Source organism: Protopterus annectens, chromosome 16.part0 (assembly GCF_019279795.1).
Source record: "Protopterus annectens isolate FY-2018-M chromosome 16.part0, PAN1.0, whole genome shotgun sequence".
In the NCBI taxonomy this organism is placed as follows: Eukaryota; Metazoa; Chordata; order Ceratodontiformes; family Protopteridae; genus Protopterus; species Protopterus annectens.
The window spans coordinates 796,571,378-796,598,572 of record NC_056750.1 but is presented as its reverse complement, the minus strand read 5'-3'; the positions used below and the strand labels follow the sequence as shown (position 1 = coordinate 796,598,572).

Sequence of the window (27,195 nt, the reverse complement as noted above, 5' to 3'; positions counted from 1 at the left end):
CTCTGTCTTCCCAGTTTAGATATATTTCTTTTCATAACTGAGAAACATATGGGGGAAATGGAATCTTATGTCATTAACTTGTCATGTTTATACTGATGATAGGTGATAAATAGTAAAGAACTTAGTTTATGCAATTTTCTTTAAAACGTGACCATCATGGCTTTCCTTTTTTTATAACATTTTTTCATTTTTTTTTTAAACTGAAGTGCCATATGTTTCATTTTAGCTAATGCCAGTGTATAACTGATTTAAAGTTAGACTGTGCAGGGTCCCGATTTGGTTATATGTAGCCAAGCACACAATATTTATTTAAATAAGAATGCTAGAACACTATCTAATTTTCAGATATGGAAATGTATCCTTTTTAATTTCTGAACGTATATACAGAAGGCAGCATAAGTAATGTTACTTTGACATTGTTTGTTCTTCATTAGATATTATAAGCCAGTGCTTAACTTCAAGTATATCTCCTCAAAAACTAGTTGCTGTCCACATGACAGATGATGGAAACAAATTGTTCCTCAGTCATGTAAGTATTTCTAGAAAAACATGTTTTAAGGTTGTATCCAAAAAAAAATGTACGTCGAATACAACGTTTGCTTATAATACACATGTAAGAACCTCTTCTATATATTAACAAACATGGACTGGCATCTAAATAACTAGAATGCACATGATAAACAAAAATATGTTCCTTTACCTCTTTCAGAAAGACTGGTGATACTGTCCGAAATCTCTAGAGCTTCAGCAATGCTTCTGAATTTTGCCTTGCAGTTTGGTTCGGGTGCTGATCTCTTTGCTGTTGGGGAAAAACATCGTCATAGAGCTTAGAAAAATGCATTTATTTAGTTTCAGATAAGTTGCTCCAAACCCAGCACTGCAGTTACAGTACAGGATCCCACAGCTGCCCTGCATTCATCGGTACATTTCAGTGACTTGCAGCATTTCTGGGTGTTTGGGTTGTCATCCCTCCGGTGTGCTATAGTGAAGCTGTGGTTGATGAGTAGTAATGGAAGTACAAGAGAGACAACCTCTTGCAAAATGGTGCGAGGGGTAAAACATCCCATCTAAAACATTGTTTTTTGTAAAACTTTTCTAAATAGACATTTAGCAAAATTTTCATCTACTTCATCCTGTCCTACAACCAGAAATATTTGATCTTTCTGTGACTGACACATTTCTAAGTAAAGTTAATGGATATATATATATATATATATATATATATATATAGATAAATAAATAAACACTAATATAGTGCAATATATATAGTATTATAAAATGCATGGACATATTTCTAGATGCTATACCATAGATTATTTTAATAGCCTAAACTTTAAAAAATGAATAAGCTATAGGCAGGTTTGTCTTGGGAAGTTAATCTAGACACACAAGTATGCACTCACTTATGACCCCCCCCCCCCCCCCATAAAAGTGATCATACACGATGGTGGGCTTCTGTATTTATCATTTAGTAAGCTTATAGTCTGGATTTCAGTGTTTTCAGTCTCTTCTGTTCGAGCATCCAAAAATGGAAACAATGTAAAAACTAATTTTTTTGGCAGTTTCTTTACCAAAAATCACTCTGTGATGATACCATAAAATGGTACTTGGTGAAAAAGGAAAATGATGTATGCAATTTTTTTTTTTTTTTTTTTTTACATGGGATGAAATTTCATACACCCCATATAGATAACCTTGTCTCACTCTACTTGTTATATGGTCAGAGTATTTTGGACAAAAAAGACAAATCCTCAAGTAGCAGCCGTGAGTTTTGAGAATTTCTTTGACAGATTAAACCCAGATGGTAAAATAATAATTCATATAGTGAATCATTAAAACATGTGAATGCCTACCATCAAATTATTTTTTTTACTTGTTCCTTGTTTATAATGCTCTTGAGTTTCTCATTACTTAAAGCAAAGAAATTTATGACCTTGAGTGGACGGACAAAAAATGAACAGCGTTTCAAGTCCTGCTACATTATTTGTTCACATTTATAATGTATGCAAATGTCATTTCCCTCTTACCTGCAACAAATAAATGTGATATATTTAGTAACTATTGTTTTAATGATCTCTGCTTTGGAAGTGGTGTATCCAAAGCCAGATGTTCTTCGTTCCCCATTGCTGCAGTCCTTACTATTGGGTATAGTCCGCATCCAGTATGCAGAAGCAGTTTTGAAATCTAGTTTCAGACCGAAACAGAGTTAACATTTTGTTTTTTCTTGCCTCAGCATTTTACCGGATGTCAGAAAAAGTGAATAACTGTATTTCTTGTGGGAAACAGATACCTCATAGGGATTACCATACCTTGTGTATACCTTGTTTAGGGCCTGAGCACGACGTTGTTGGTTGCCGCCTTGTGCTAGGTTTAACAAACGCACTATTAAGACGACGTTAGACTGTGCCAGGTTAGTGTTTGGGAAGCAATTATAAAATGCGATGGCTCGCGACGCCCGCCTGGCCCAAGAAGCGCAAGGACAAAGTAGGGTTGATGAACCGGCAGTCCCGGACGCCGGTTCTTTAGAGGCTCAGTGGAGCCAGAGGTTTTGCCAGGAGTTTCCATGGAGTCCCAGGCAGAATCTTTACTGTTACAGGATGTGCCTTCTCAGGAGGTAGGCCAGGCTGAGGGGGCTTCTCAGGTGACTGTTCTTCCCTCTCTTCCCAAGGTAGTTAGAGCCTCTCCTTCTGTTGCCAAAACTTCTTTGAGAGGTAGGCCTAGTTTAGCTTCAGTGGGGGCTTCTCCTAGCATTTCGGGTTCTGTACCTAAGAAACATATGCTTAAAATGGCAGAAGATTTGATTACTATGATTAGAGGTTCTATGCCTGATAAGAGGCCTAGGGTGGAACCAGAGTTTGATTGTTTTGAACAGTGTTCAGAGGCTTCAGGGTCTTCTGGAAGACTTGCAGGAGTATCCTACTTATTCTGATTCTGATGTGGATGATTCCACTCCTACAGCTACTCCTCCTGAGGATTTCTCATTTTCAGAGACTCTGCATTCCATGAGGGAGCACTTTAAATGGGAAGGCCAGGATTACTCTGATTCCAGGAAAAGGCTTAGGGAATTCTTGTTTTACCCCAGCATAGGCCCTTAGCTATTCCTCCTGTGTTGAATGTGGTGGAAGATGTTTTGCAGAGGCTTCCCTGAACCCTGACTCTTTGCCTCCTGCTCCTGTTAAGCCTGATAGGTATTATAGGGTGCCGAAGCTCATAAGTATTTGTTTAAGAGTCCGACCCAGAAACTATTTCTCAAGGGCCTAAAGGTGTTAAAGCTTCTGTGGTTAAAAATCCTGTTCCCACTGATAAAGAGGCAAGGGCTTTGGATAGGTGGGGAAAGAAAGTGTATACTTCTTCCACTCTAGCCATGAGAGCATTGAATTGTCAGTTTCACATGCTAAAATATCAGAATTACCTCCTTTCACAATTGAAATCTAAGGTGGATGCTTTGGCAGGAGGTATTGAGTGTAAAGAGTTGCTGGATTTGGTTCATGTGTCTGAACAAGTGGGTAAGCATTCTTTGCAATGTGGTTTTGATGCTGTACAAGCCTCCTCGAGGGTGGGCTACTAGTTCTGTTCTTCGCAGGCATGCCTGGTTGAAGGATCAGAATTTAGCTGAGCATGTTAAGACAAGGATTTTGGATGCTCCTTTACAGTCTGATGTGTTGTTTGGATCGCCTGTGGAAGCAGTTTTAAAGAAAATGGAGGACAAAGCTAAGTCTATGCAAACTGTTAAAGATTTTTGCAGGTGCAGCCACCGAAATTTAGTAGAAATTGGTGGACATATCCTGCTTATGATTCTCAGTCTAGGGGTAGGTCTAGACGTGGTAGGGGCTGGGCTCAAGTTTCTTTTAGGCCTAGAACAGGAGTTCGCCTGCTCAGACTTCTGGTGAGGGCAGGGTCAGTCCTTTAACAGACCCAATGACCTGTCTTTTCAGCTGCCAGTAGATTCCCGTCTGGCAGCTCCTTTGGGAGGAAGACTGTCTCTTTTCAAAGCAAATTGGGATTTAATTACTCAAGACAAATGGGTGTTGGATATCATTCACCACGGTTACAGATTTTATTTCCATACAATGCCCCTTTCAAAGGCATGCCAGACGTTCCTCCTCCACAAAGAAAAGAGGCTCACAAGCAAGTTTCTCAATTACTCCAGATGGGGCCATTCAGCCAGTCCCTGTATCAGAAAGGGGCCTAGGATTTTATTCTCGCCTGTTCCTAGTACCAAAGAAAGGGGACACGTGGAGACCAATTTTGGATTTATCTCTCCTCAACACTTTTCTGGACATTCCCAAGTTCAAGAGGTTCAGCTTTACCTCTGCTGGGCAAAGATCACTGGATGGTAACTCTAGATCTCAAGGAAGCTTACCTTCATGTGCCTATCAGGCTAAGTTGCAGGAAGTATCTGCGGTTTCGAGCTGGAAATTCTCATTATCAGTTCTCTGCATTGCCCTTTGGCTTATCTACTGCGCCCAGAGTATACACAAAGGTTCTGGCTCCAGTGATAGCTTACTTCAGGCTTCAAGGAATTCAAATCTATCCTTACTTGGACGACTGCCTGATTCTGGCTCAAGAAAAGGAAGACCTTGTACAGCATCTGGAACATGTTATAGCAGTGCTAAGATGCCTAGGGTATTCTGTGAACGAAATAAAGTCCAGTCTAGTACCCTCTCAACACATGTGCTTTCTGGGTGTGAGACTGAATACAGCAGCCCAGATGGCTGTGTTTACCCCGGACAAACAACAGAGTCTATCACTTTACTTCCATCAACTATCTCATCAGTCCGTGCTGACTGCAAGGACAGTCCTTCAAGCATTAGGGTTCATGGCATCTTGTATTCTGGTGCTTCCCAATGCCAAACTGCATATGAGGAAGCTACAATGGTATCTCAAAATGTATGGACACAGCACTGCCAGGATTTGGACACTGTCATTCAAATAATACCTTGCCTTCAAAAAGAATTTTTGTGGTGGGCTCAGGAATGTCACCTAAACAAGGGACTCTCTGTGACCCGGCCAGAAGTCAGATTTTAACGACAGATGCCTCGGACATTGCTTGGGGAGCTCATCTAAATGGAATGTGGATACAAGACATGTGGCCTGCCAGACTACTGCATCTACATATCAACATGAAGGAGATGTTAGCAGTCCAGTTTGCATTAATGGCTTTCAAGGAGTTACTTCTTCCAGGGCAGGTGTTGATTCTAACAGACAACACAACTGTCATGTGGTACATCAACAAGCAGGGGAACACATTCTTATCCTCTATGCAGGCAAGCAATGATTTTATGGGAGACTGCGCTAAGCTTGCAATTAACTCTTCAGGCAAGGTTTCTGCCAGGAGCACAGAACTCCTTAGCAGATGTGTTAAGCAGACAAATCATGGATCCCCACGAGTGGAAACTGGATCTTCATGTATTTCAAACATTGACAGTGTCATGGGGAACTCCAGACATAGATCTGTTCGCTTCTCCACTAAACCACCAGCTGCCACAGTATTGCACAAAGGGGTTTCATCACACAGCTTGGAAAGTGGATGCTCTGTCTTTCAGTTGGAAAAACCTTCATGTGTATGCCTTTCCTCCTCTACCTCTTCTTCCAAAGGTACTATTAAAGGTAAGACAAGACAGGCCAAGGATGATTTTGATAGCTCCAGATTGGCCTCGGCAACACTGGTACCCACTACTACGGAGTCTGGTAAGGAAGCCTCCATGGCCTTTGCCTCTGATTCCTCATCTATTGTCTCAGCAGGATGGTCATCTGCTCAATGTCAAGCTTCACTCTCTTCATCTAACAGCCTGGCATATTCTGTGTTGAAACACAGCAGGTCTCAACTTCCTCAACAAGTTTTAAATGTGATTATGGAAGCTAGAAGACCTAGTACAAGGAAAGTGTGCAGAAAAATGGAAGAGATTTTTATTTTGGAGTACAGCAAAGAATTTGCAGGTTTCTGAGCCTAATTTGAGTGAGTTATTGGACAAAGGTTTGTCCTTCTCTTCTATTAAGATTCATGCTGCAGCGATTTCAGCTCACTATGATTGTGACCCACCATTGTTTTCACATCCTTTGTTCAAGCAGTTTCTTAGAGGGGCAAAGAATATAAGACCCCCGTAGAGCTCCTACTCCTGCTTGGGATCTCAATTTTGTGTTGGAAAAACTTACTCTACAACCTTTTGAGCCTGCGGCTACTGCTGAATTGAAATACTTGTCATGGAAGACTGCTTTTCTGTTGGCTATTACTTCTGCAAGAAGGGTGTCTGAGTTGCAGGCCCTTATGGCAGTAGAGCCATTTTGATTTTCCATAAGGATAGGGTATCATTATTACTAATCCTTCCTTTATGCCTAAGGTGGTTTCTAGTGTGGCTTTAAACCAGACTATTCATTTGCCTACTTTTATGCAGACCCCCAAGATAAAGGGGAAAAGATTTTGCACACTTTAGATGTACACAGGCAATTGCGTTATTATTTAAGCAGGACTAAGGATTTTAGGCAGTCTCAGCAGTTGTTTGTTTCTTTTGCTTTGAGTTCGCAGGGCAAGCCTGTGTCAAAACAAACTATTTCTAGGTGGATTGGCTTTTGCATTGCATTTTGTTATTCCCATCATGGCAAGGAGATTCCAGCTGGGATTAGGCCTCATTCCACTAGGGCTGCTGCCACTACAACAGCATTTCTAAGGGGTGGCAACTAAGGATATTTTGGAAGCAGCTACTTGGAGTTCAGTGCATACTTTCTCTAAGCATTATCACCTTCCTATCTACTCTAAGTCTAGGGCTGGTTTTGCCACAGCTGTTTTGCAAGGCATGTTGTCAGCTCCTGCTTCTTTATGATTTGCCAGCCTCCCTTACCTCTGCTTTGGGATTCTACCCAATAGTAAGGACTGCAGCAATGGGGAACGAAGAACATAGTACAGTTTTGTACCTACCATAAATGTAGATGTTCGAGGATCCCATTGCTGCATCCTTCCCTCTGTGTTTAGGGGTGGTTGTGTAGGTGAGGTTTCATGCTTATATTTTTGTATATGTCCTTGTATATCTTGTACATATTTTTGGTGCAGGTATTTTGGGCCTTGTCTTTTAGGGTCTTCTGACATCTGGGGCAAGAAAAGACTGAGGATATGACTGGATGCGGACTATACCCAATAGTAAGGACTGCAGCAATGGGATCCTCGAACATCTACATTTATGGTAGGTACAAAACTGTACTTTCCATGGCCAGGATAAACCCCACAACGTGGATCTGACATAACTTGGTCTCCTGTAGAAGGTGATATTGGAAGTAAGTGAACAACAAGACTGCCTTGATAACGTTGTATCTGCAAAGTGTATATTTATTATTAAAGATAATGCAAATGCATAGAAAGGTAAGGCAAAGCAAGATTTATTTTGAAATCAAGATCTTTTGATCTTATTGTACATACCAAATAAGTTGAGGAGGTATTTCTTCTCACCACTTTTGGTATATTCAGCACGTGTTATTAAGCATTTTCGGTCAGCATAAACAAAGTAGACATCTGTTTCGTGGTTCAGAGCTTTGTGAAAGAAATGGAAACAAAAACAAATATGTTGTTGGTAAGAGCCAAATCCATATTAATATATAAACAAGGACCGTTTTAAGCAGTTATGCTTATTGATTATATTCTGATTGTGTAATATTTTTAGATACTAGCCCCTTCACTTGCCTTACCTGTTTGAATCAGTTTGTCCTTGCTAGCAATCAAATATGCACCAAGTTTTGCATATGTTGGCAAGCAAGCAGATTGAGATTAATACTGATTAACATTTTAGATGCTGCTATTTTTGGCATGCCCCATTTCCACTTGAATCATTTTTCCAGCTAGCTTGAAGTGGTTTATGAATGCTTCTCTAGTCCCTTTCTGACAATTTCCTTTGAATCCAGACGCAACAAAAATGGAATGGGACCCGGATAATTCCTGACCTAAAAATAGTCAGTCTGAAAAAAAGGAACTTTATTGCTTCCTGTTCATTTACATAGATCCACAGAACATTCCAACTACAAAATGTTATGCATCCTAATCTACATATTTTTTAATATCTGAATAGGTCCTTCTGAGAAGGATAAAGTAGCCAGTATCATATTGTGAGAGAACTGTGTTAGTATTAAGCTTTAATTATGGTTTTCTCTGTCTTTTGTTGCCCGAGATCTTTCTATTCATTACTCTCCCTGTCACAGACTGACCAATTTGTTTCTCCCATGGCAATGCTGCCTGTGGTGGGGGTAGTAGCCAGTCAGTGGAGAAATTGTCATCTCTGCGGGTTTTGAGGATTTTGTTCCCAAACACCTTCCCCAATGGCTTGAAGTGCCTACTGACATGGCAGGGTCTGCAGTACAATGCTGAAACAAAATCACGCACAGCCATCCACACGTACTAAATCCTGTAACAGTACTGCTTTAAAAATAATGTCCCCAACCTGTGTTCTGGCTGCTGTACCACCCAGCCACCAGTGGGTTTCAGTATTGTGGTGATACAGATCCCTCTTCCTCCACAAAGATGGATGAGCCATCAATGGCCACTTCTTCCCTCCCCCCCAAGGATGGATAAGCTAACATTGGCCACTACTTGTCCCACATTTCTCTTTCAGTGCCCAGGTTTACTAGCCAATCTGGGGTGATCTATGCCATAGCTAGGGCTTTATCCCACTATAACACAAGGCTGGCAACTCTATTTGTTCCAATCAAGCTTTTTTGGGAGGAGATATAACAATGAGGCTTTTTATTTATTATAAGTAATGATTTCATATCCATTTGCAGTGTTGTTTTTAATTCAGTACACTTGTTTAGTCATCAGATTTAGTGTGCCATTGTAGTCATTTGTAACCATTTTAAATTGACTCTTCTGCAGACCAGTAGAGGCTGGTGATTTCCAAGTGCAGGAAACAGTTTGAATCGTTGTGACTGGAATGGGGTGATGTTCTCTTACGTAGGTCAATGACCATTACCTGTGATCAAACAGATGTAACATTTTCTATTATCCTTTGTTTATGCACATCAAGTATGTAAACAGAACTTACTTTTAGTAAGTTTGATGTCAGGAGAATCTCTGGAATAAACCATATGTCCACAAGAAACAAAGAACTAGACTAAATTCATCAAAACTCTTTTCAGGTAGTTAACTGAATGACTATACTTTGTCCAACAAGCATGAAAGTGATGGTTAAAAAGCAAATCATTGTACAAGACAGCTGTTATCTGTCTGCAGACATATTTACTATGATGGTTGTGCTTATTTTACTGAATTTATTAATTTCTAATATTTCCTCAGAATGTTTACTGTGTTTATATATTGTAGAGCATGGAGAACTGTAATTACACTCCAGAAGGAAAAAAACAAACTAGTTAAGCACTTTTTAGCATGGCACTGAATCTTAACAGCTGTTAAGCACATACCCCTGCAGTAAGTCTGGGTTTCACACTAAGACCTGACAGTACTGGCCAGCCATTGGCAGTGGCGGAATTTAAAACTGCTCAGTTTCCACCTGCTGTCTATGCCTGTAATCTGTCCCTGACTTTCTTTCAGAATCTTTCCATAACGTAAGATGTTTTGCTCTTTTTTTCTCTTCTGTAATTAGTAGTATATGGAGACGATAAAGTGCTGTGCGCCTGCTCTTAATGTGAATTCCTTGTCATCCATGTCTCAAACATCTATATTATGCATGGGCAGTTGTAAACAATATAAACCACCACAGTTCTTATTCATGGTGCCTTGATAAAATCTTCATTTGTGGTTAGTATATGAAAATTACACTGCATTAGAGTTTCACGTGGCAGAGACTGGCTTCTTATCCTAAAATAAATAGTCTTGGGCTTGCTGAACAATAAAAAGCCAGTTATCAAAACATGTAAAAAAATATATACACACATTTTAAGATCTACAGATTCCTGTCTGGGATATGGACCCACCAATGGGTGAAAAAACAAACCAGTATGTAGGCTTATGCATAATTCATCACCCCATTTCCTGGTTTCTACTTAATAGTCACTGCATAGCTAATGAAACTGTTGTGCTTTTGGATTCTGTTGTTGTTCTCATAAATTTGAAGCTTGGGGCCAAAATTTTGTTCTCTGATTCCTTCAAAAACGAATTTCTATAATTAACAGGATGCAAGTAGAACCAGTTATAAATTGTTCATGAAAATGAATTATACTTTTGCCATTTTATTACTCTTGAAAGATGACTTCATAGAACTGATAGTTCTCCCAGCCCTTTTAGCAGTAACCAAGTTCTCTTTTGCATGGAGTCCATGTAATGTAGTATATTGAACTCCTGAAACTTACCCGGTCAGCTCTTAGCTCCACCAAAATATGGACGGCTAACAACCACCTTTCCTTAAACCGTAAGAAAACTAAATTAATGCTATTTACCCCTAAGAAGTCCACTACTATAAACAAAGACACTGTGTTCTCTCCCAAGATAGCACCACCGAGTTAGTCACACATACTAAACTCCTAGGGGTCACTATAGATGAACACCTAACCTTCGACTTGCACATACACAGCAGCATTAAAAAAACTCACCAAAAAGTAGGTATACGATACCACCGCAAAACTTAAATTGCTCCTCAAAACTATCCCTTGCCTCATCCTTCCTGCTCCCATCACTATTCTATGGTGCTCCTATCTTCAGCATACCGGCCAGTCTTAAATCCAAACTAGACTCATGCTATAATAAAACAGCCAAGTTCATCACAAGTAGAAGACATTTCTCTCTCCACTGCACCTCTCTACGACTACTAAACTGGCTGGAACTTCCTTCTCATCTTACATAACATAAAACTGCCCACAAACTAATATTCAGTCCATCTACCTGTCCTTCCTTCTCTTCTCCATTCACCCTATACCACCCTAATAGACCTCTCCACTCAAAGTCAAATGCTTTTACAAGTAGGAAAACCTAACCTTTCCGCTGGTCAAATGCTCCACTCCATTTCCACTGCTAGACTATGGAACTATCTCCCTCCCCAGCTCAGATCTATTAGTAATGCTTCCTTCAAAAAATATTTGAGAACATCTTCTCTCCAAATGGCTTTGCTCGTGTGCTAGCTCCTCACAACCTATAACCTGATCTCATCTCTCTCCTACTATTCCATTTCTCTCCTATTCTATTCCTTCAGTAAAAAAGGTAGTGTTTCGCTGTACTAAAACACTATACTGTGAAACTTGTTATAGTATTTTATTCTGTTGCTGTTTATTCAAATGTATGCATTGTTTGAAATCATTGTTCCTAATGTTTTCTATTCTAATGTATGTATGTATTCATTGTGGAGCTTTTCTCCGTGGGCCGCCACTGAAAATGTGTACCTTTTTGGCCCAGTGGACCTTCCTGGTAAACGGATGCAAATAAGTAAATAAAAGCACCTGTAGCTCTCAGAAGTAAAGCAACACAGAAGTCAGTAATCTAGATGTCAGTAAGAAGCTATAAGAGTGAAAGGAGTTGGTGAATAATATGGTCACTTTTGCAAATAAAGATCATAAAGATCATTTGTTTTGATTGACAATATCTGAACAGAGAGATTAAAAGAGAGCTTTCATTTTGCTTATGAAGAATTCCAGGTGCTAGTTTTCCCTTTTACTAGATAGACAACAGTATTCTGGTGCATAATAAATTTAATACATATTTGAATGGTATATCTTCCTTAGAATTTTGTTTATTTTGTTGGTGTTATAGGTGTTTCAAAGAGTTGTGTTAAGTGTTTCCAGATGTGTTATTGAGCAGTCCGTTTCTGAATATCTCACTTGGGTGTCTTGCTTTTGTGCTGGGACACCCAAGTTGCTTTTATCACCAGAAAATTAGTTTCCATATGCTCAACCATGTAAGATTTGGTTCTCCTGCTTTCAGCAAACCTGAGTAAGACGCATGCTCTTCAGTCGAGACACAAGTCGTACAGTAGAGGCTCATCATTGGTGAAATAATGGCGATGTAAGCTAGAACTGCGTACAGCCTTCTGAAACATGAAGCACATGTTTAAAAAGCTAGGTAAATGAATATGAATATGATGACTCTTACAAGTATTACCTGCGTTTGTAAGAGAATGTTTTTAGTCTTGACAGGGAGTTACTCCAAAAGAATAAGAAAATAAAATATGCGTAACAGACGTTTAGAGAACAATAAAACAAAAGCGATTTACAACAGGAGGCATAAAATAAAACAATATACACATTTTGAGAAACAGTCTGAGAATGGAACAATACAACATGTGCATTATTTACAATTCTTTCATGTAAAATGTTTAGAATGAAACTACACAATAGTTATATTTTTAGAAATTCTGTGCATCTGTGGCAGAAAAAGTAGCTGAGTTACTGAAAAAGAAATAAGAAGGTCTTGAGAATGGAGAAAAGCAAAGAAATCTACTACCAAAAGTTATCTTTTTCTTTAGTTTTGTGTACAGATGTGGAGGTGAGTAAAATGATTTTGGTTTTGGAACTAATGAGGATAGTCTTTGGACTGTGTGGTGAATTTTGTTGTGTGCTGTGTGTGAGGAATTAGTGTTTATAAAATGGGGGCAGAGCTGATACACTGAGGTTCTGAATGTTAGGTGATGGGTAAGGAATGTGGGGACACTTCTAAACTGAGCAGTTTTTGTTTGAGGTTTCAGCAATTAAGGGTAAACCATATTCCAAAGGGGTAAGTAGTAAAACTTTATCACAAGAGCATCTTCCTTTTGGTAATGAAAGATGTTTCTAGCCCAGAAACAATAGTGATTCTTTCTATTATAACTAAATGCTGTTGGAAATTAAGGTGTGGCTCAAGCTAGATGCTGAGGCACTGGAAGGCATTATTTTGCAACATGGGGTCAGTGGGCAGTTTATGTACTGAAGATACATTTTCTCAGTGCTGAATATCATACCACTGATATAACTGTTTCAAAATTTAGCTTTTAAAGCCACTGAGTGCATCATGTAATGTGTATTCCAAAAAATGTGATACTGGCTCAGCTATCTCACCAAGTGCTGATACAATTGTGTGCATAACGGGGAATTATTTAAAGATACTGTATATGTATCCTTGGTATCCCATAGAAAATTGGAAGTCTTGGTTGTGGTGTATAAAAATAATTCAAATTTCCCAGGTATAGTTTACCATTCATATGCATAGTATAACTGTGTATTCAAAGTCATTATAATGTAATTTACTTCTCTTCTGTAAATCTTAAGAGTTAGATTCATCTCTCATCAATAAATGCTATTTTTATCATCAATATTTAATACTATTCCTCTACCTTTATAAGCATCTTTGACTATAATTTTGTTACTAATGATTGCAAAACTATATTTTTTCCATTATTCATACTAAAATATTTGTCCAGTTTACCATTAAATTATTCATATATTTCATTTTTGCAAGCCATTTCAAAAGCTTGTACTAGTAGATTCCTCAGTGGTACAACAGTACACAGCCTTTTAAATGCATGTCCCATTTGATTGTCACTATCACAGTATATGAGACGTAAATTCAACTGTCGTGTAAATGATTTGAAGTCACTTAAAGTTTGTGAAATATCCACATTCCCTGCAGGGTATAACTTTTAATCCTTTATTCAAGACTCTGACAACCGAAGAGGAAACAAAGACTGAAAAATAAGCCTGGTGTGAGAAGTTCTCTTGGACCAACTGTGTGTTACTGGGCCCTGTTTGGCTCTGCCTCACTTACCTTGTCTCATGCTGTCTTATTTGTCCTTTATGGTAAAGGGAGGGGTGTTTTTTTTAAAATGCTAAATATTGCAATGGGGTCCAGACCTGAAATTATATTCGATTGGCAAGATTAAATACATAGAGAAGAGTAATGGACAGGCAATTAAAAGGTGACTAATAACTTTAAGGGATATGAAGGGACAAAAGTAGAACTTTGTGATGCTTTTATTAGAAGTAAAGGAAGGGATGCAGCAAAGCTGATTTTCTCTTGCGTGTAACTGGGCCCCTGTATGCCTCTGTCTCACGTACCTTGTCTGATGCTGTCTCGTTTGTCCTTCATGGTAAAGGGAAGGGGTGTGTTTTTTTTTTCTTCTAATAGTGAATATTCCAATGGATCCAAATCCGAAATTATATTCAAGTGTCAAGATTAAATATGCAGGATAGAGTAATGGAAGAGCAATTACAATTGCTAACTTTATTGATAAGGGATATGAAGAGTCAAAAATAGAATTTTGTGAGGATTTTATTAGAAGTTAAGGAAGGGATGTAGCAAACCAGTTTTATCTGATTATCCACAACGATATGGAAATAGAAAGAAGGTTTGATATGTATTCTCGCATATAATAGAAGAAATCAAGGATATTTTCTGAAAGCATTGGAATGTATTAAATATACCACAATTAAGAGGATTAGTGGGGAAGGTCCCAATTTTGGATATAAAAAGACACGCACCTTAAAGAATAAACTGTTATAGACAGCAGGTTATAAGTATAAGAAAGAGTAGTAGGATAGATGCCTATTCATGTACTAGACATATTTTTGCAAACATATTAACGAGTATAAAGCATTTAAACATCTGATAACAGCTAATTTAATTCTGAGGACCTATGCAAACTGTGACAATCAATGTAGTATATATGGCTACACGTGAAAAGTAATAGGATGTTAAGGGCAAGAATAAGGAACAACACATCAGATACATCTGTCATATAGATACTTACACATTATATAAGCATATTAGGATACCGATCAGTAGCATACTTAAGTTTTATTGCTGCAGGTTTTATATGAAGATGATACATGGTAGGGATATAACTAGAACTGAGAAAGCAGAATATAAATGGATCATTTTCCAAGTTTGAATGGACATATCAACCAATATTGAAAGAGAAGTATAAGCATATTAAATAAATGTATGTATTTTATAAAGTGTGTTTTAAAAGTGTATCCAGGGAATTGAATCTGCATATCAAACAGGAAATGATGTAATATGAGTATGTAAATGTAGGTATGTTTAGATGCCTAATTTCTGAGTGATGAAGCACTGATCTGAGAAAGTTTTACTTACATTTTTACCTTTTTTCCCCACTTGCCATGGTTCCAATGCACGCTGTTGAAGATCAGAAAGTAGCTGCCTGATAAATACCAAGAACAAAGAGGAGACAATATGGTGCCTTGAATGCCCTTTTTGATACTGAAACAGAGGACGGAATTTTCTTTGTGAAGCCCAAGTTGAGGAATAAATTATTAGGTTCATAGGCAAGTAGGCTAACTGCCCTTGTGGGTCATTTTAAGCCTAGCTAAATTCCCTTGCAAATGTGAGACTCAAACTCTGTACCTTGCGTTTATGTAATAAACACCTTGATGAATATAACAATCCCCAAGCCAAAAGCTTCTTCCCTTTTGCATAGCAAATACCTCCTAGTTTTTAATGGCCTTTTTTTCCAGTCAAGAGAAGTTTCGCCAATACCAGTAGTTAGAAGTTTGAGTAGTAAATGGCAATTGATGAGGCCAAAGGCTTTGGTTAGGTCAATAAAAAATGTTTGAATGAGATTTCCTTTATCCATTTTTGAGCGTGTCATCAGTAAAGGTGTAGAGAATTAATTTACATCTGCCTGACCAAAATCTGTGTTGGTTACTTGATAAAAGTGAGCATTTCTGAAAATATGTATTCAGTCATTGGAATAGTATTTTTTCAAATAGTTTGCTAAATGTTGGAAGTACAAAATATAAATTGTAAAGTCATTTTCTGAGGTTGGTTTTGCAGTTTTATAGAGGGTTTAAAATGGTTTGTTTCTAAATACCTGGTATTACATTATGTAAAGGATGTGAAGTAGATGGCGAGTTGTATGTTTTTTGCATAAGGCAGTGAACTAAGGAAGAAGGCCATTAAGAACTAATATCATTTTGTTAGCATCCTTTAGCTTTAGTTTGGAAAAGTAGAACAGAGGTATAGAAAAAGAGCGTGTGAGGACAGGAAGAGGTAGGACTGTGGAGGAGTGTAAACTCTCAAAAGTCACATGGAGGATGTGTCTCAGAGTTTTATTAGTCTTATTGACATTCTAGATAAAGATCTAGATTTTATTAACATACAGTGTTGTACAAAAATGTATACATTTCTATGCACATTTTTGTTGCAGTTGTGCTAAGTTTCTTTATGTGAAGCAGATTTGTATTTCTTAGGGAACAGGCAATGATTTTTTAGCTTCCTGAGAAGCTGTTACGCATGTGTAAATGTAAAGCCTACATATATAACTTAACCATAGTGATCACTCGTATTATAAGGGCAAAAGCAAAACAAATGAAAAGGACATGTCAGTAAAGGGCATTTATCAGTTAGAATGCATTGCAACAGGGTTTGGAATACACTTGGGTGTTGATGTTCATGACAATTTTACCCCCTTCAGTGCATTATATTAGCCAAATTCATATTGTTTCATTAATTATTTGCATATTTACAATGGGTTCATAAACTGCGCTAATTGCATTTTTTCCCCATAGTTGCTTCTTATACTATTGTCAGTCTATCACCTGATTTGCTTAATGTCTATCACAAATCTTTCAACTTTGTAAAATACAAAGAACTCAACAAAATGAGTAAGCATACCCCTCTATCTGCATTTTAGTATACATATTTGGCACATGCATGTTTTTCACAGCTATAAGTCTAAATCATACCTCTCAACTTCCTAGAGCAAGAAATCTGTACAAAGCCATAAATACTGGGGGGACAAAGGCCAACAAATAGGGACACTTTTTAAATATTGCTCATACAAACTTGGAAAGCTGATAGAACAACGGGTTCTGCATTCGCACATATTTTCTGAAGGGTATGAAGTCTGAAACTCAAATGTCTGTCATTATTTCCTGACTTAAACCCTGAGTGATCTGCCAATGATTTGCTAGAAAAAGACACTCGTATGAGAAATTAACCATAAATATGAGGCACAAATCTGGACATTCTGCAGAAATCTGTACAGTTGAGAGGTATGGTCTAAATACTTACAACTATGGTATGTGTATTTTCCTTGCTTATCTGTTTTCCTAAAGAGTATTTCTTCTTTTGCTGCATGTTTGTCTCTGCAAATTTATAAAAAGGAAAGAAAATGTTATTCAGTTTTACTTGTGAAATAATAGTGGTACATTCATAGTGCATATAGATATTTGGAAATTATGTTAATAATGGATCACTTACTAGAATTATTTCATATCTTACACACTAGAATTAAAACTTTTAAAAAGAGTTTTAGACGAAAACACATTAAAACTATATGCCAAAGTTCAGAACTTTATGGTTAAGTAATCCATTTCATGCTTGGTTGCATCTGCAGTTACTGTTGAATATTTTAGTGCCATGCTTGTAAAATACACCCAGCAGAGTTTCCCGTGGGAGTGACGAGGACAGGACACTGGCCAGCAAATTTTATGGCTACTCTGTGACTGCCATTTTAGCACCTGAATTGGTGGCATTTTCCATGAAAATTCCTCTACTGTAACATAGCATAATGCTAATCAGCTGAAGAAGTGCCAAATTCTTTGAAATGGTAGGTTGTAAAAGGCTCTAAGACATCAAGTATAGTGTGGAATATGCTATATGATGGTCTGTGTTCCTCTAATAAACCCACATAGTAAGACCATGTAGAAAATCTTTAATGTGTCTTCACAGTAAATGGGCTAAAGAGAAATATAGAAAGCCATTGTCTACATCTGTCATTCTCTGCCAAAGATAGCCAATATGTACGCTTTCCTGGGGAGAAATGTACTAAATGGTCATAATATATATGTGTAATATGGGTTAATTAGCATAGTGATGCTTGACTGTAAATGTAGGTCTTGATGCAGGTATATAACTGTAAGTGTCTCAGTCTTCTCAAAAGAGGACCTCTCAATATGTATGTATTAACATTTGCAGGGCTGTTTTATTCAGGGTAATCTATAGAATTTAATTTCCATATTCGTATTATTCAGGAGTTGAGTTTTGAAGGTCATCTAAGAATTTAATTTAGTTAAATGAGTAATGTTTACTTAAACAATTGCAGTACTGTTTATTATAGCATGGTTTACCAACCATCATCAAGAAGCATTAATAGACAGCTGATCCTTACCTCATTGCAGAACTGTCTGACTCGTACCTCTCAACTCTCCAAATTTCCACAGAATGTCCAGATTTTTGCCTTATATTTTGGTCTGTTCTCAAAATTTGTGTTTTTCTGGCAGACTGTAGAGGATTGAAGTCGCTAAATAATGACCTACACTTTCATTTCAGACTTAATATCCATCAGAACATGCAAGCTAAAACAAAACCTATTATTTTAACATTTTATGTATGTAAGAGCAGCATTTAAAATCTGTCCCTATTTTGGGCCTATTACTTAAGGATTTGTCCAGATTACTTGTTTTAAGATGTTGACAGCTATGTTCTGACTACAAATATTGGATCTCCTAGCAGGCCTCCGACTCTATGTATATTGGAGGTCTTCTAAAATTCTACAGTCTTATGCCAGAGTGTCTGTACAGCAAGAGGCAAATGGAGACATGTTTTGCTTATGCAGTAACATTGATGATGACAGGTGTATTGGAAAGCAGGAGCTATATTTACATAGTCATGCTGTGACACTGTTGGCTACAGGTGCACAGTGTTGAGGAGGACATATTCATTCAGTTAGCAACATTGTTAGAGAGGGATGTGTGTTGCAAAGGGGGAATATTGTGTGTGTGTGTGTGTATATATTTATATATATATATATATATATGTACACATTTAGGTAGCAAGACTAAGGCAGGTGGTTGTACATTGCACACGTTATGTGTATGTATATGGGCTTGGCTTATCTTACGCTTTGAGTAAGGGCCTCCAGCATGTGCCTTACACAGACCGCCTAAACTCTGTCACTATACTCCATATCGAATAGACTTAGGGAGACTTGTGCCTGCCTTAAATATGGCCTGTGACTTAAATAGGACATGCTGGAGGGATACATTTATTTCCCAATGACTGCCACATTTTTGGAACAGGCTACCAATTCATGTGGAACAGAGCACCTGTATGACACTGTTCAAGAGGAACCTGCATGAGTGGATAGGGCACCCTAAATGCTTACTGGGCATAGTGCCCACAACCCTCCTGGACATGGGCAGTCATCACTAAATGCAGTCTTTGGTATTGACTAGTATTTCTACAGTATTACATTGGGTTGAAACGGCTAGGCTTACATTGATCTCCGTGTCAGTAGCCTAGTAATCTCCTATGATCCTACGATGATCTAAGGTATTTTCTGTTGACTTGGCTGCAGCTTGACATCTTGTCAGAGTTTATGGAAACTGTATTAACTTGTCTGTATCTGCTAGTGCACTGCATTAGTTTTCTTTTAATTTTTCTACACTGCATCACAGCTCTAGAATTTGTGGCTTGCCTCCCTGCATAAAGAATTATTTTGACTTTTCTATATGTTTTTGAGCTGTGTCATATGACACTAAAAACTGGTGAAGTGTTTTGAATGATTAGATGGAAGATGTAGAAAAATATGTGGTGGTGGAGTATGTACTGTAAGTCTATGATAGATGGGTTAGGAATGCATGTAATAAACACTTTGTATCAGACACCGATTAGAACGCAGCTGGAGTAGTGTGTACATCTGTGAATATGTTATAGGAGGAATGAGAGGGATTTTTTTTTTCAGGAGGCAGACTTCTCTCTACATGTATAATTATATATAATACACAATATGAACTCCATAGTTGCTTAACTGTAAAGAAAAGTGAACAGCCCAGAAACTTTCAGGATGTAGAGAGAATGTCTGCTTAATGGGTACACTGTTAGCCTCCCACCAGAATTAGTATTTGGCAATGTGGTAGGGCTTCTTGGTGGTCATATGCTTAATAAGAACCTATGAATTGGAGACTGGGAACTGTATTCTTTGAGTTAATTTTTTTTTTATAATACCTTTATTGAATTATAACTTGTGAAATAGCCAAACCTACATTTAAATAAAAGTAATTAAACGGTATTAACATGTTCACATTTACAGACATTATACATTGAATATATTGTATAATCTAAGCAGCATTATGTAAATTGTTCAATTTCTGCCTTTTCTTAAACCTCACACTCCTGCAAAACATTTTTCTGCAAGTATTGTTCTAAAGATTCTACTTCCTGTTTGTCTTTGTTACAATATTCACTACTTCGAATACAGTTGGTTTAGATTTTGATTTACATTTTCTAGGAATTGTTTTTTTGGCAGCCACCAGACTTGAACTTAACAAGGCCTTACTATGTCTAGAAAATTTAGATCCTGCATCCCAGCTCAAAACAAAAAAACATTTCCTTAGTTCATTTGCTCACCCAGTATTCCTGACAAAGTACTCTGTAGGGAATCTTTAAAGTTTGCTAACTCATTACACTTCCAAAACATATGTTCCCAGTTACCTTTTTCTTCCCCATCACACCTCCAACATTTGCCATCTACCTGAGGAAAAATTATTTGGAGTCGGAGGCATAAAAGTATCTATGCAAGTACTTCAGGCAAACATCCTAAATATTATACATTTTGTTGCATATTTGGGAGCTGTACATATGTCCTCCCATTATTTCTTTGTGAATTGCATAAATAATCTCTTCCCAGTCTTTTCTGAACTCTTCTGATAGATTCCGATAGTAATCATGCAATATTTTATATGCTCTACTAATTATTAAACAGTTTCAGTTCTATATTCAATTACAAACTCAGCCGGTATAGTTCTTTCATTTAGGATTCACCTATCCCTTTCTCTTTGTCTATGCACTTGATATCAATCCCCAATAGAAAAATCTAGTAAGGCTAGACTTTCCACTGTGTGATTCCTTAAACCTCTTGTATTGGAGGCAATGTGGGATATATGCAAATGACCCTTTAAGGACATCAGGTGTTTCAGCTATATGGCAATTTTGAATGTCTGTGATTTTTTAAGTCTATTTATGGACAAATTCAAGCTAATAAAGCCAAACTCCACTGTCTGTGGACATGCATGTTTCAGCCTTCTTATGGCATCATCAGCACAGCATAGGTGGAATGTTTGGCTAACCTTTAAAAGCACAGGGTTGTCATACCCAGCTGATATCCATAACCATTAGGGTGTCTGTAAAATATCCCAACCAACAAACTAAAACAGTGAGTAAGAAGAACAAAAGTGTACTTTTACTGCTTATTTCTTGGTATCCAGATCCACAGCAAGAGGTTCCAGTTTCTCAGTTTTTGTATTATCTTTTGTTTAGTTTCTTCCCACGTACCTTTCTCCACCATAGTATAATCGTTTTTAATCTATGCTCCTAAATACTTATGTCACCATAAATGAGTATTGCTGAACCAGTTCATGTGTGGGTGCATAGTTTATAGCTGTAGCCTTTATTTTATCTTCATTAAGTTTATATCCTGAAAAAACCTGGAACTGTCTCAGAATCTTCCACAGCACTGAGATGTCCTTTTCTGGTTCCATCGGGTACAAAATAATATCGTCTGCAAATAAAGCCAACTTTTCCTAAATGCCATGCTAATCTCTGGGCACAGCTTATCAGAGGGGACACCTCCCACTTTGATTTTTGCCTCCATTCCCTCATATAGCCTTCTAACTAACCTTATTGTATCCGGAAATGCAAAGGCTTCCATTGCTCTACACAAAATCCCAGCTTACTCTGTCAAATGCTTTATCTACATCATGACCTACTAACAGTGGTATTTTTGTACATTCTGCTTCCTTCCGGATCATCATTGTTTATTAATGTGGTCAAATGTTTGCCTCCTCTCCACAAAATGACATTGGTTCATATCTATCAATTTTAGCATTACCTTTGCCATTCTCTTAGCCTTTATGGACATAAACACTTTTATAATCATGGTTTAAAATTGACAAGGACTTGTATGAAGCTGGATCAGGTGGGTCTTTACTGTCTTTAGGTATTTCAGCCACCACAACTTTTTTCCAGGATCTTGGTGCCTCCCCTCCTTTTAAAATATTGTTAAACAAAACACCTTCCAGATGTTTCTCACCTCCCTCCCTCCTAGCTTCCAGACTTCACCAGAATACGATCTATTCCTGGAGACTTTCCTGCAGATTGGTTATACCTCACCATTTTTCTCATCTCATCCAATATTAACTGTTAGTTGTTGAGCCTCATCTATCTCTGACTTTGGCATACTTAAATCTTCCCTAAATATTTCCATTTGTACTCTCTTGATTTCTCCACTTCGCTGCTTTATACAAATTTTCATAAAATCTCTGAAATATCTCTAATACTTCTACAGGATCTCTGGCTATTTTTTTTTTTTTTTTTGTTATAGGCTGCCTAGGTTTGGCAACAATCCTTTCTACTTTATTGCTTAAGTTGTGCCACAAGTTTTTGTGCTCTGGAATTATCATCAAAAAACAGTTGCTTAGCCACAATCTTTCTATACTCCTGCATATTATTCAGGTATTCCCTTAATTTCTCTTTAGCCCTCTACAATTTGTACCACCTCTTGTTCTTAGAGATTCTCCTTATTTTGTAATACTTTGACCTTTGTTGGTCCCTCTAACTAATTCTTATTATGTCTTAACCAGATCTCTCTCTCTCTTATTTCTTCCCTATTTTTAAACTCCACTTTCATTTTATCCCAGTCACTAGCTATATCTTCTGGAGTACTTTCTATCTTTCCTAATAACTCCCACATAATTTACACTACCCATTCCTTAAATTCTTCTCTATTTAATAGGTAGGTGGGTTAGTGCCAGTGTCTCATTTTTACTTTGTTACCCTACATCTATCTCTTAGCACATGGTCTGAAAGTTATTGAATATGTATCTGCGTTCTCAATGTAATACACATGTTCCTGTAAAATATAATTTCTGTCTAGTCTAGACCAGTTATTGAACCTCTGGGAATAATATGCAAATTCTGTCCAGTTTCCTCCTGAATTCACGCCTTTCATACCAAATATTCTCATAATTTTTTTCAGAAATACCTTTTGTTGTATTTTTCCTTCTAGACCCCCCCGATACATTCTCAATATTGCAAATTAAATTCCAGTCCCTAACTATAAGTAATATTCCTTGCTGAAAATCGATTATTTCTCCCAAATGTTTTAATTTCCATAATAGCAGTTTCAGATGGAATATAAATACATGCCAGCATAATCCTCATCCCTTGCCAGTAGCCTCTTACTACTATAAATCCATCATTATTACAGCTTCTTTCCCTCTTTTGTCACTACTGGAGCTCCTCTAGCAATTAATGTATGTACTCCTCTTTACTTTGCCTCTGATATTCTGCAGAGTATCTATCCTGAAATTCTCTATCACATTCACATGCTTAGTTCTTTCCAAACATGTTTTCTGTAGGAGTGCTATTTGCACTCTGCATTTCTTAAAATAATTAAATAGTCTTTCCTTTTGTCTATACCTGTGAGACCATTCACTTTCAAAGATGATATGGAAACTGTCATTACGGTAAAACTCTATTCCCATCTATTGTATATGGCAGCTTTTTAAATGTCTATTTCTAGATTTGTCTGATAAGCACCCATTTATTTGGAAGGATAATCCTTTATACAGTTTTTCCTTAACATTGTAACCTATGTCAACGTTTACAAGATGTGTTTTACTTTGACAGTTTTTATTAAAACACACTCCCAGAACACCTCCATAACCTGTTAGCTTAATATAAACACACACAACTTTGTGCATCTTCAAATCAGAACATCTGTCCCAAATAGCTGCTAGCACAGGCCTTAATTAACCTGAAAACTAGGTTATCCATGCTAAGATGCATGTAATTGCCCGAGCTTCTGCTTATACTGATTGATGTCTGTTTTGTTTTATATTTACTCTCCCCCATGGTAAAACTGCTTGCATACTTTCAAAAATCGGTAACTTTTATCCTTGAAGAAACCAGTGTTCTGTTTTTTATTGCCCTGTTAACATCTTGTGTCCATGGAAGCATACAAGAAAAAAGTAAAATGTAATTGTCTGCTTCAGCTTGAAAGACAAGCCACCATTGAGTTGTAATCTTGTACACTTTACACTTGACTGAGAGTAAGGAAGTCTGTGTGATGTATGCTGTATTTGAGTGCGAGATATTTGATGGGCGAGGGGATTTGAAGCTTTTTTTATAGATCTTGGTGTGATGTATGCCGTATTTGAGTATGAGCTATTTGATGGGGGAGGGGGTTTGAAGCTTTTTTTTATATTTCTAGATGGACAGCTGTTTGATGTGAATAGGTGACTTAATGAACAGTGGCTAATGTTTCAGGGAGCAACCAACACAGGTGGCCCTCTCTTGTACACCTGTCTGCTAGCAACCTGGGGAAAGTTTTGTAGAACACATTCCACTACACAGTTTGGTCAGTGTTGCACTAAGGAAGGCTATGTAAATCTTGCCGAAACCGGTCTGTTTGTTGCCATATTAAAACTGTTTTTCATACACCACTTTGGGCTGGCTGTTCTCTTTTTGACTTTCAGTTTGGAGTTGTGCCAGACCCTCACTGTTAGGTGTGCCATTGCTGTTGCTTGCCTTACCAATCTGGGTATTCAGCACAATGTCCAGGGAGGGGTTGCTGGAGATGGTGGAGTCCAGGTAAATGAAGTCCTTCACCACTTAGAGTTTGTGATCGCTAATGAAAATGCAGGGGGGTGCTGCTGATATCTTGCCCCATGATGTTGGTCTGTTGGCCTTCTTAAGGCTGATTGTGAGGCTGAACTCTCTGCAAGCACCAGTGAATGAATTTATCAGGTGATGTAGTTCTTCCTCAGTGTGAGCAGTCAGGGCAGCGTCATCAGCAAACAGCATCTCTCTGATCAGTACTATCTGCATCTTGGTCTTCACTTGAAGGCATGCGAGGTTGAAGATATTACCAACACTTCTAGTATGGAGATATACACCATCTTTGGACTCGTTAAAGGCTTAGGACAATAACAGAGAGAAAAAGATGCTAAAGAGTGTTGGAGCAAATACACACCCCTTACTTCACTCCCCTTCTGATTGGGCATGGGTCCAAGAAGGAGCCATCGTATTGTATGACACCATATGTGTCTAAATGGAAGGATGTAATCATCCTCAGGAGTTTGGGGACATCTAATCCTCTGTGGCAGGGTGAAGGAGGCCTTTCCTGCTGACTATATTGAATGCCTTCATTAGATCAATGAAGGCAATGTACAATGGCTTCCGTTGCTCATGACACTTTTCTTTCAGCTGCCTTATTGAGAAGATCATGTCGATCGTGGACCTTCCTGCTCTGAATCCACACTGTGCCTCAGGGTAAACACTTTCTGTGAGTGATTGCAGTCTGTTCAGAGCTACATGGACAAAGGCCTTCCCAACAACACTGAGTTGGGATATTTCATGGTAGTTGTTAGTCAGTTTGGTCTCCTTTGTTTTTGTACAGCATGATAATGTTGGCATCATGCATATCATGGGGATCTGTTCCTTCCTACCAGCACTGTAACAGGAGCTTGTGCAGGTGGTTGAGGAGAATATACTCCTTGCCATCTTTCCTGGAGCTTTACCACAGGCAAGGGAGTCTATGGCTTTAGTGAGTTCTTCTACAGAGGATGGATCATCAAGCTCTTCCATGATAGGGATGGGGGGGTGTTGACTGCTGCATTGGTGACAATGGTCTCCTTTGGGTAGAGCTCCTGGTAATGCTCTTCCCATCTCTCCATATGTTTATTTTGGTCTGTAATGACTTCACCTGAGGCATATTTTAGGGGCGTAATCTTGACTGTACTGGGGCCAAAGGCTTTCTTCATGCCATCATAAATGGCATAGATATTGCCACAGTCAGTAGTGAGTTGGATGCTATGTCAGAGATTCAGCCAGTAGTCATTGGCACATTGTTGAGTGATCCACTGGGTGTCATTTCTGGATTTCCTGAGTGCAGCTAGAGTCGCCTCTGAAGGCTCCCTCTTGTAGCCGAGCAGTGCTGCTTTCTTGGCTCTGAGTGCTGGTTCAATCTCAGTGATTCCTGCTTTAAGCCAGTCTGGGTTGTGCCTCTTTCTTTTACTGAAGATATACATGGCTGAGTTGTAGTTGGGGTCACAGATATTGTTCCACTTCACTTCAACATTGCTTAGTGAACTGTCCTTTAGGGCCTCTGCAATAGCCTCTGCAATACTATCAGTGAAATGCTCGCACAGGTCTGGCATTGATGTCCTGGCAGTGTTGATAAGAATGCATACTTTCTGTGTTGAGAGGTGGATTAATATGGGCTGGAGATGCACTTGCTGCCATACAGTGAGTGAACTTTGTCAGTCAGCACTGTGATAGTTGTGGGTGACAAGGACACATTTTAGCAGGTGTCTTCTAGTGATGACAAGATCCAGCTGGAGGCAAAGAATGTGTTGGGCATGCAGAAGTTGTGGTAAGAGCACAACTCTAGCAGTCTCTGTCCATTCTTTTTCAGCTTACCAACACCAAACTGTCCGATGCTGCTGGGCTGGAAATCATGGTCAGCTCCAACACAGGCATTGTGGTAGGTATCCCTCTGATAGTGGTCTCAAGCTCCATGTAAACCTTGTCGTTTGCCTCTGCTAAAGAGCAGAGTGTGGGAGTGTAAACTCTTAGGATGGTCACTGGACCTGAAGATGTTGAGAGGTGGGAGAGAGGGGATTTGAGCTGTGATTTTGTGATGGTGGTTTGATTGAAGACAGCAGGGAATTTCTCACTGCAAAACTGACTCCATGCAATCGCTGCTCCTCTGGATGCTTCTCCTGCCAGAAGAACGTGTAGTCCTGTTCTCTGAGGCTACCATTTGCTGGAAGTCTGATCTCCTGCTGCTCAGCAATATTGATATGGAACCTCTTGAGTTCATGATTGATGATGGCTGTTTTCCTGGAGTCGTCCACCTAGTGAAGGTAATCAGAGGCCAGGGCATACTATCCTGACATTTCAGCTTGCCATTTGCAATATTGGTAGTTTACTTTTCTTTTTTTCACTTCCTGGTGCAGGATTTTACAGTCTTCTCTTCAATATTTACCTGATCTCCAAGCACCCATTGAAGCTGGTAGACTGTGGGTGGGGTGGGGTGGGGGGGGTAGCATCTTACTGGCTGGGAGCTGTCCAGCTTGAAGTGGGTGATAGCTGACCAGTGGGACTTTGATGGTCCCTTCCAGCATTGGAGGCACCTCTTAGTGTCTGAGCTTATGCCACTCACAACTCCTAACTGCTGTCTCCCTTGTTGTTTCTGACACACTCCAGGGTGCAAGCCTGGGCGTAGTATATGGAGATCCCAAGATGCCCAGTCGACAGGATCTCCCCTCTTG

The 27,195-nt window shown here is 38.6% G+C and overlaps 1 protein-coding gene across 1 annotated transcript in view; it reads right to left on the bottom strand.

The window, feature by feature from the left end:
• The window catches only part of LOC122790842 (lipocalin-like), a 64,915-nt gene that overhangs the window by 17,585 nt on the left and 20,135 nt on the right, over positions 1-27,195 (bottom strand). The window contains exons 3-5 of the mRNA XM_044058480.1: positions 16,931-17,004; positions 7,412-7,522; positions 701-799 (exon numbers count right to left, since the gene is read on the bottom strand). Of these exons, the coding sequence (XP_043914415.1) occupies positions 701-799; positions 7,412-7,522; positions 16,931-17,004 (284 nt within the window). The remainder of the gene's footprint in view (positions 1-700; positions 800-7,411; positions 7,523-16,930; positions 17,005-27,195) is intronic.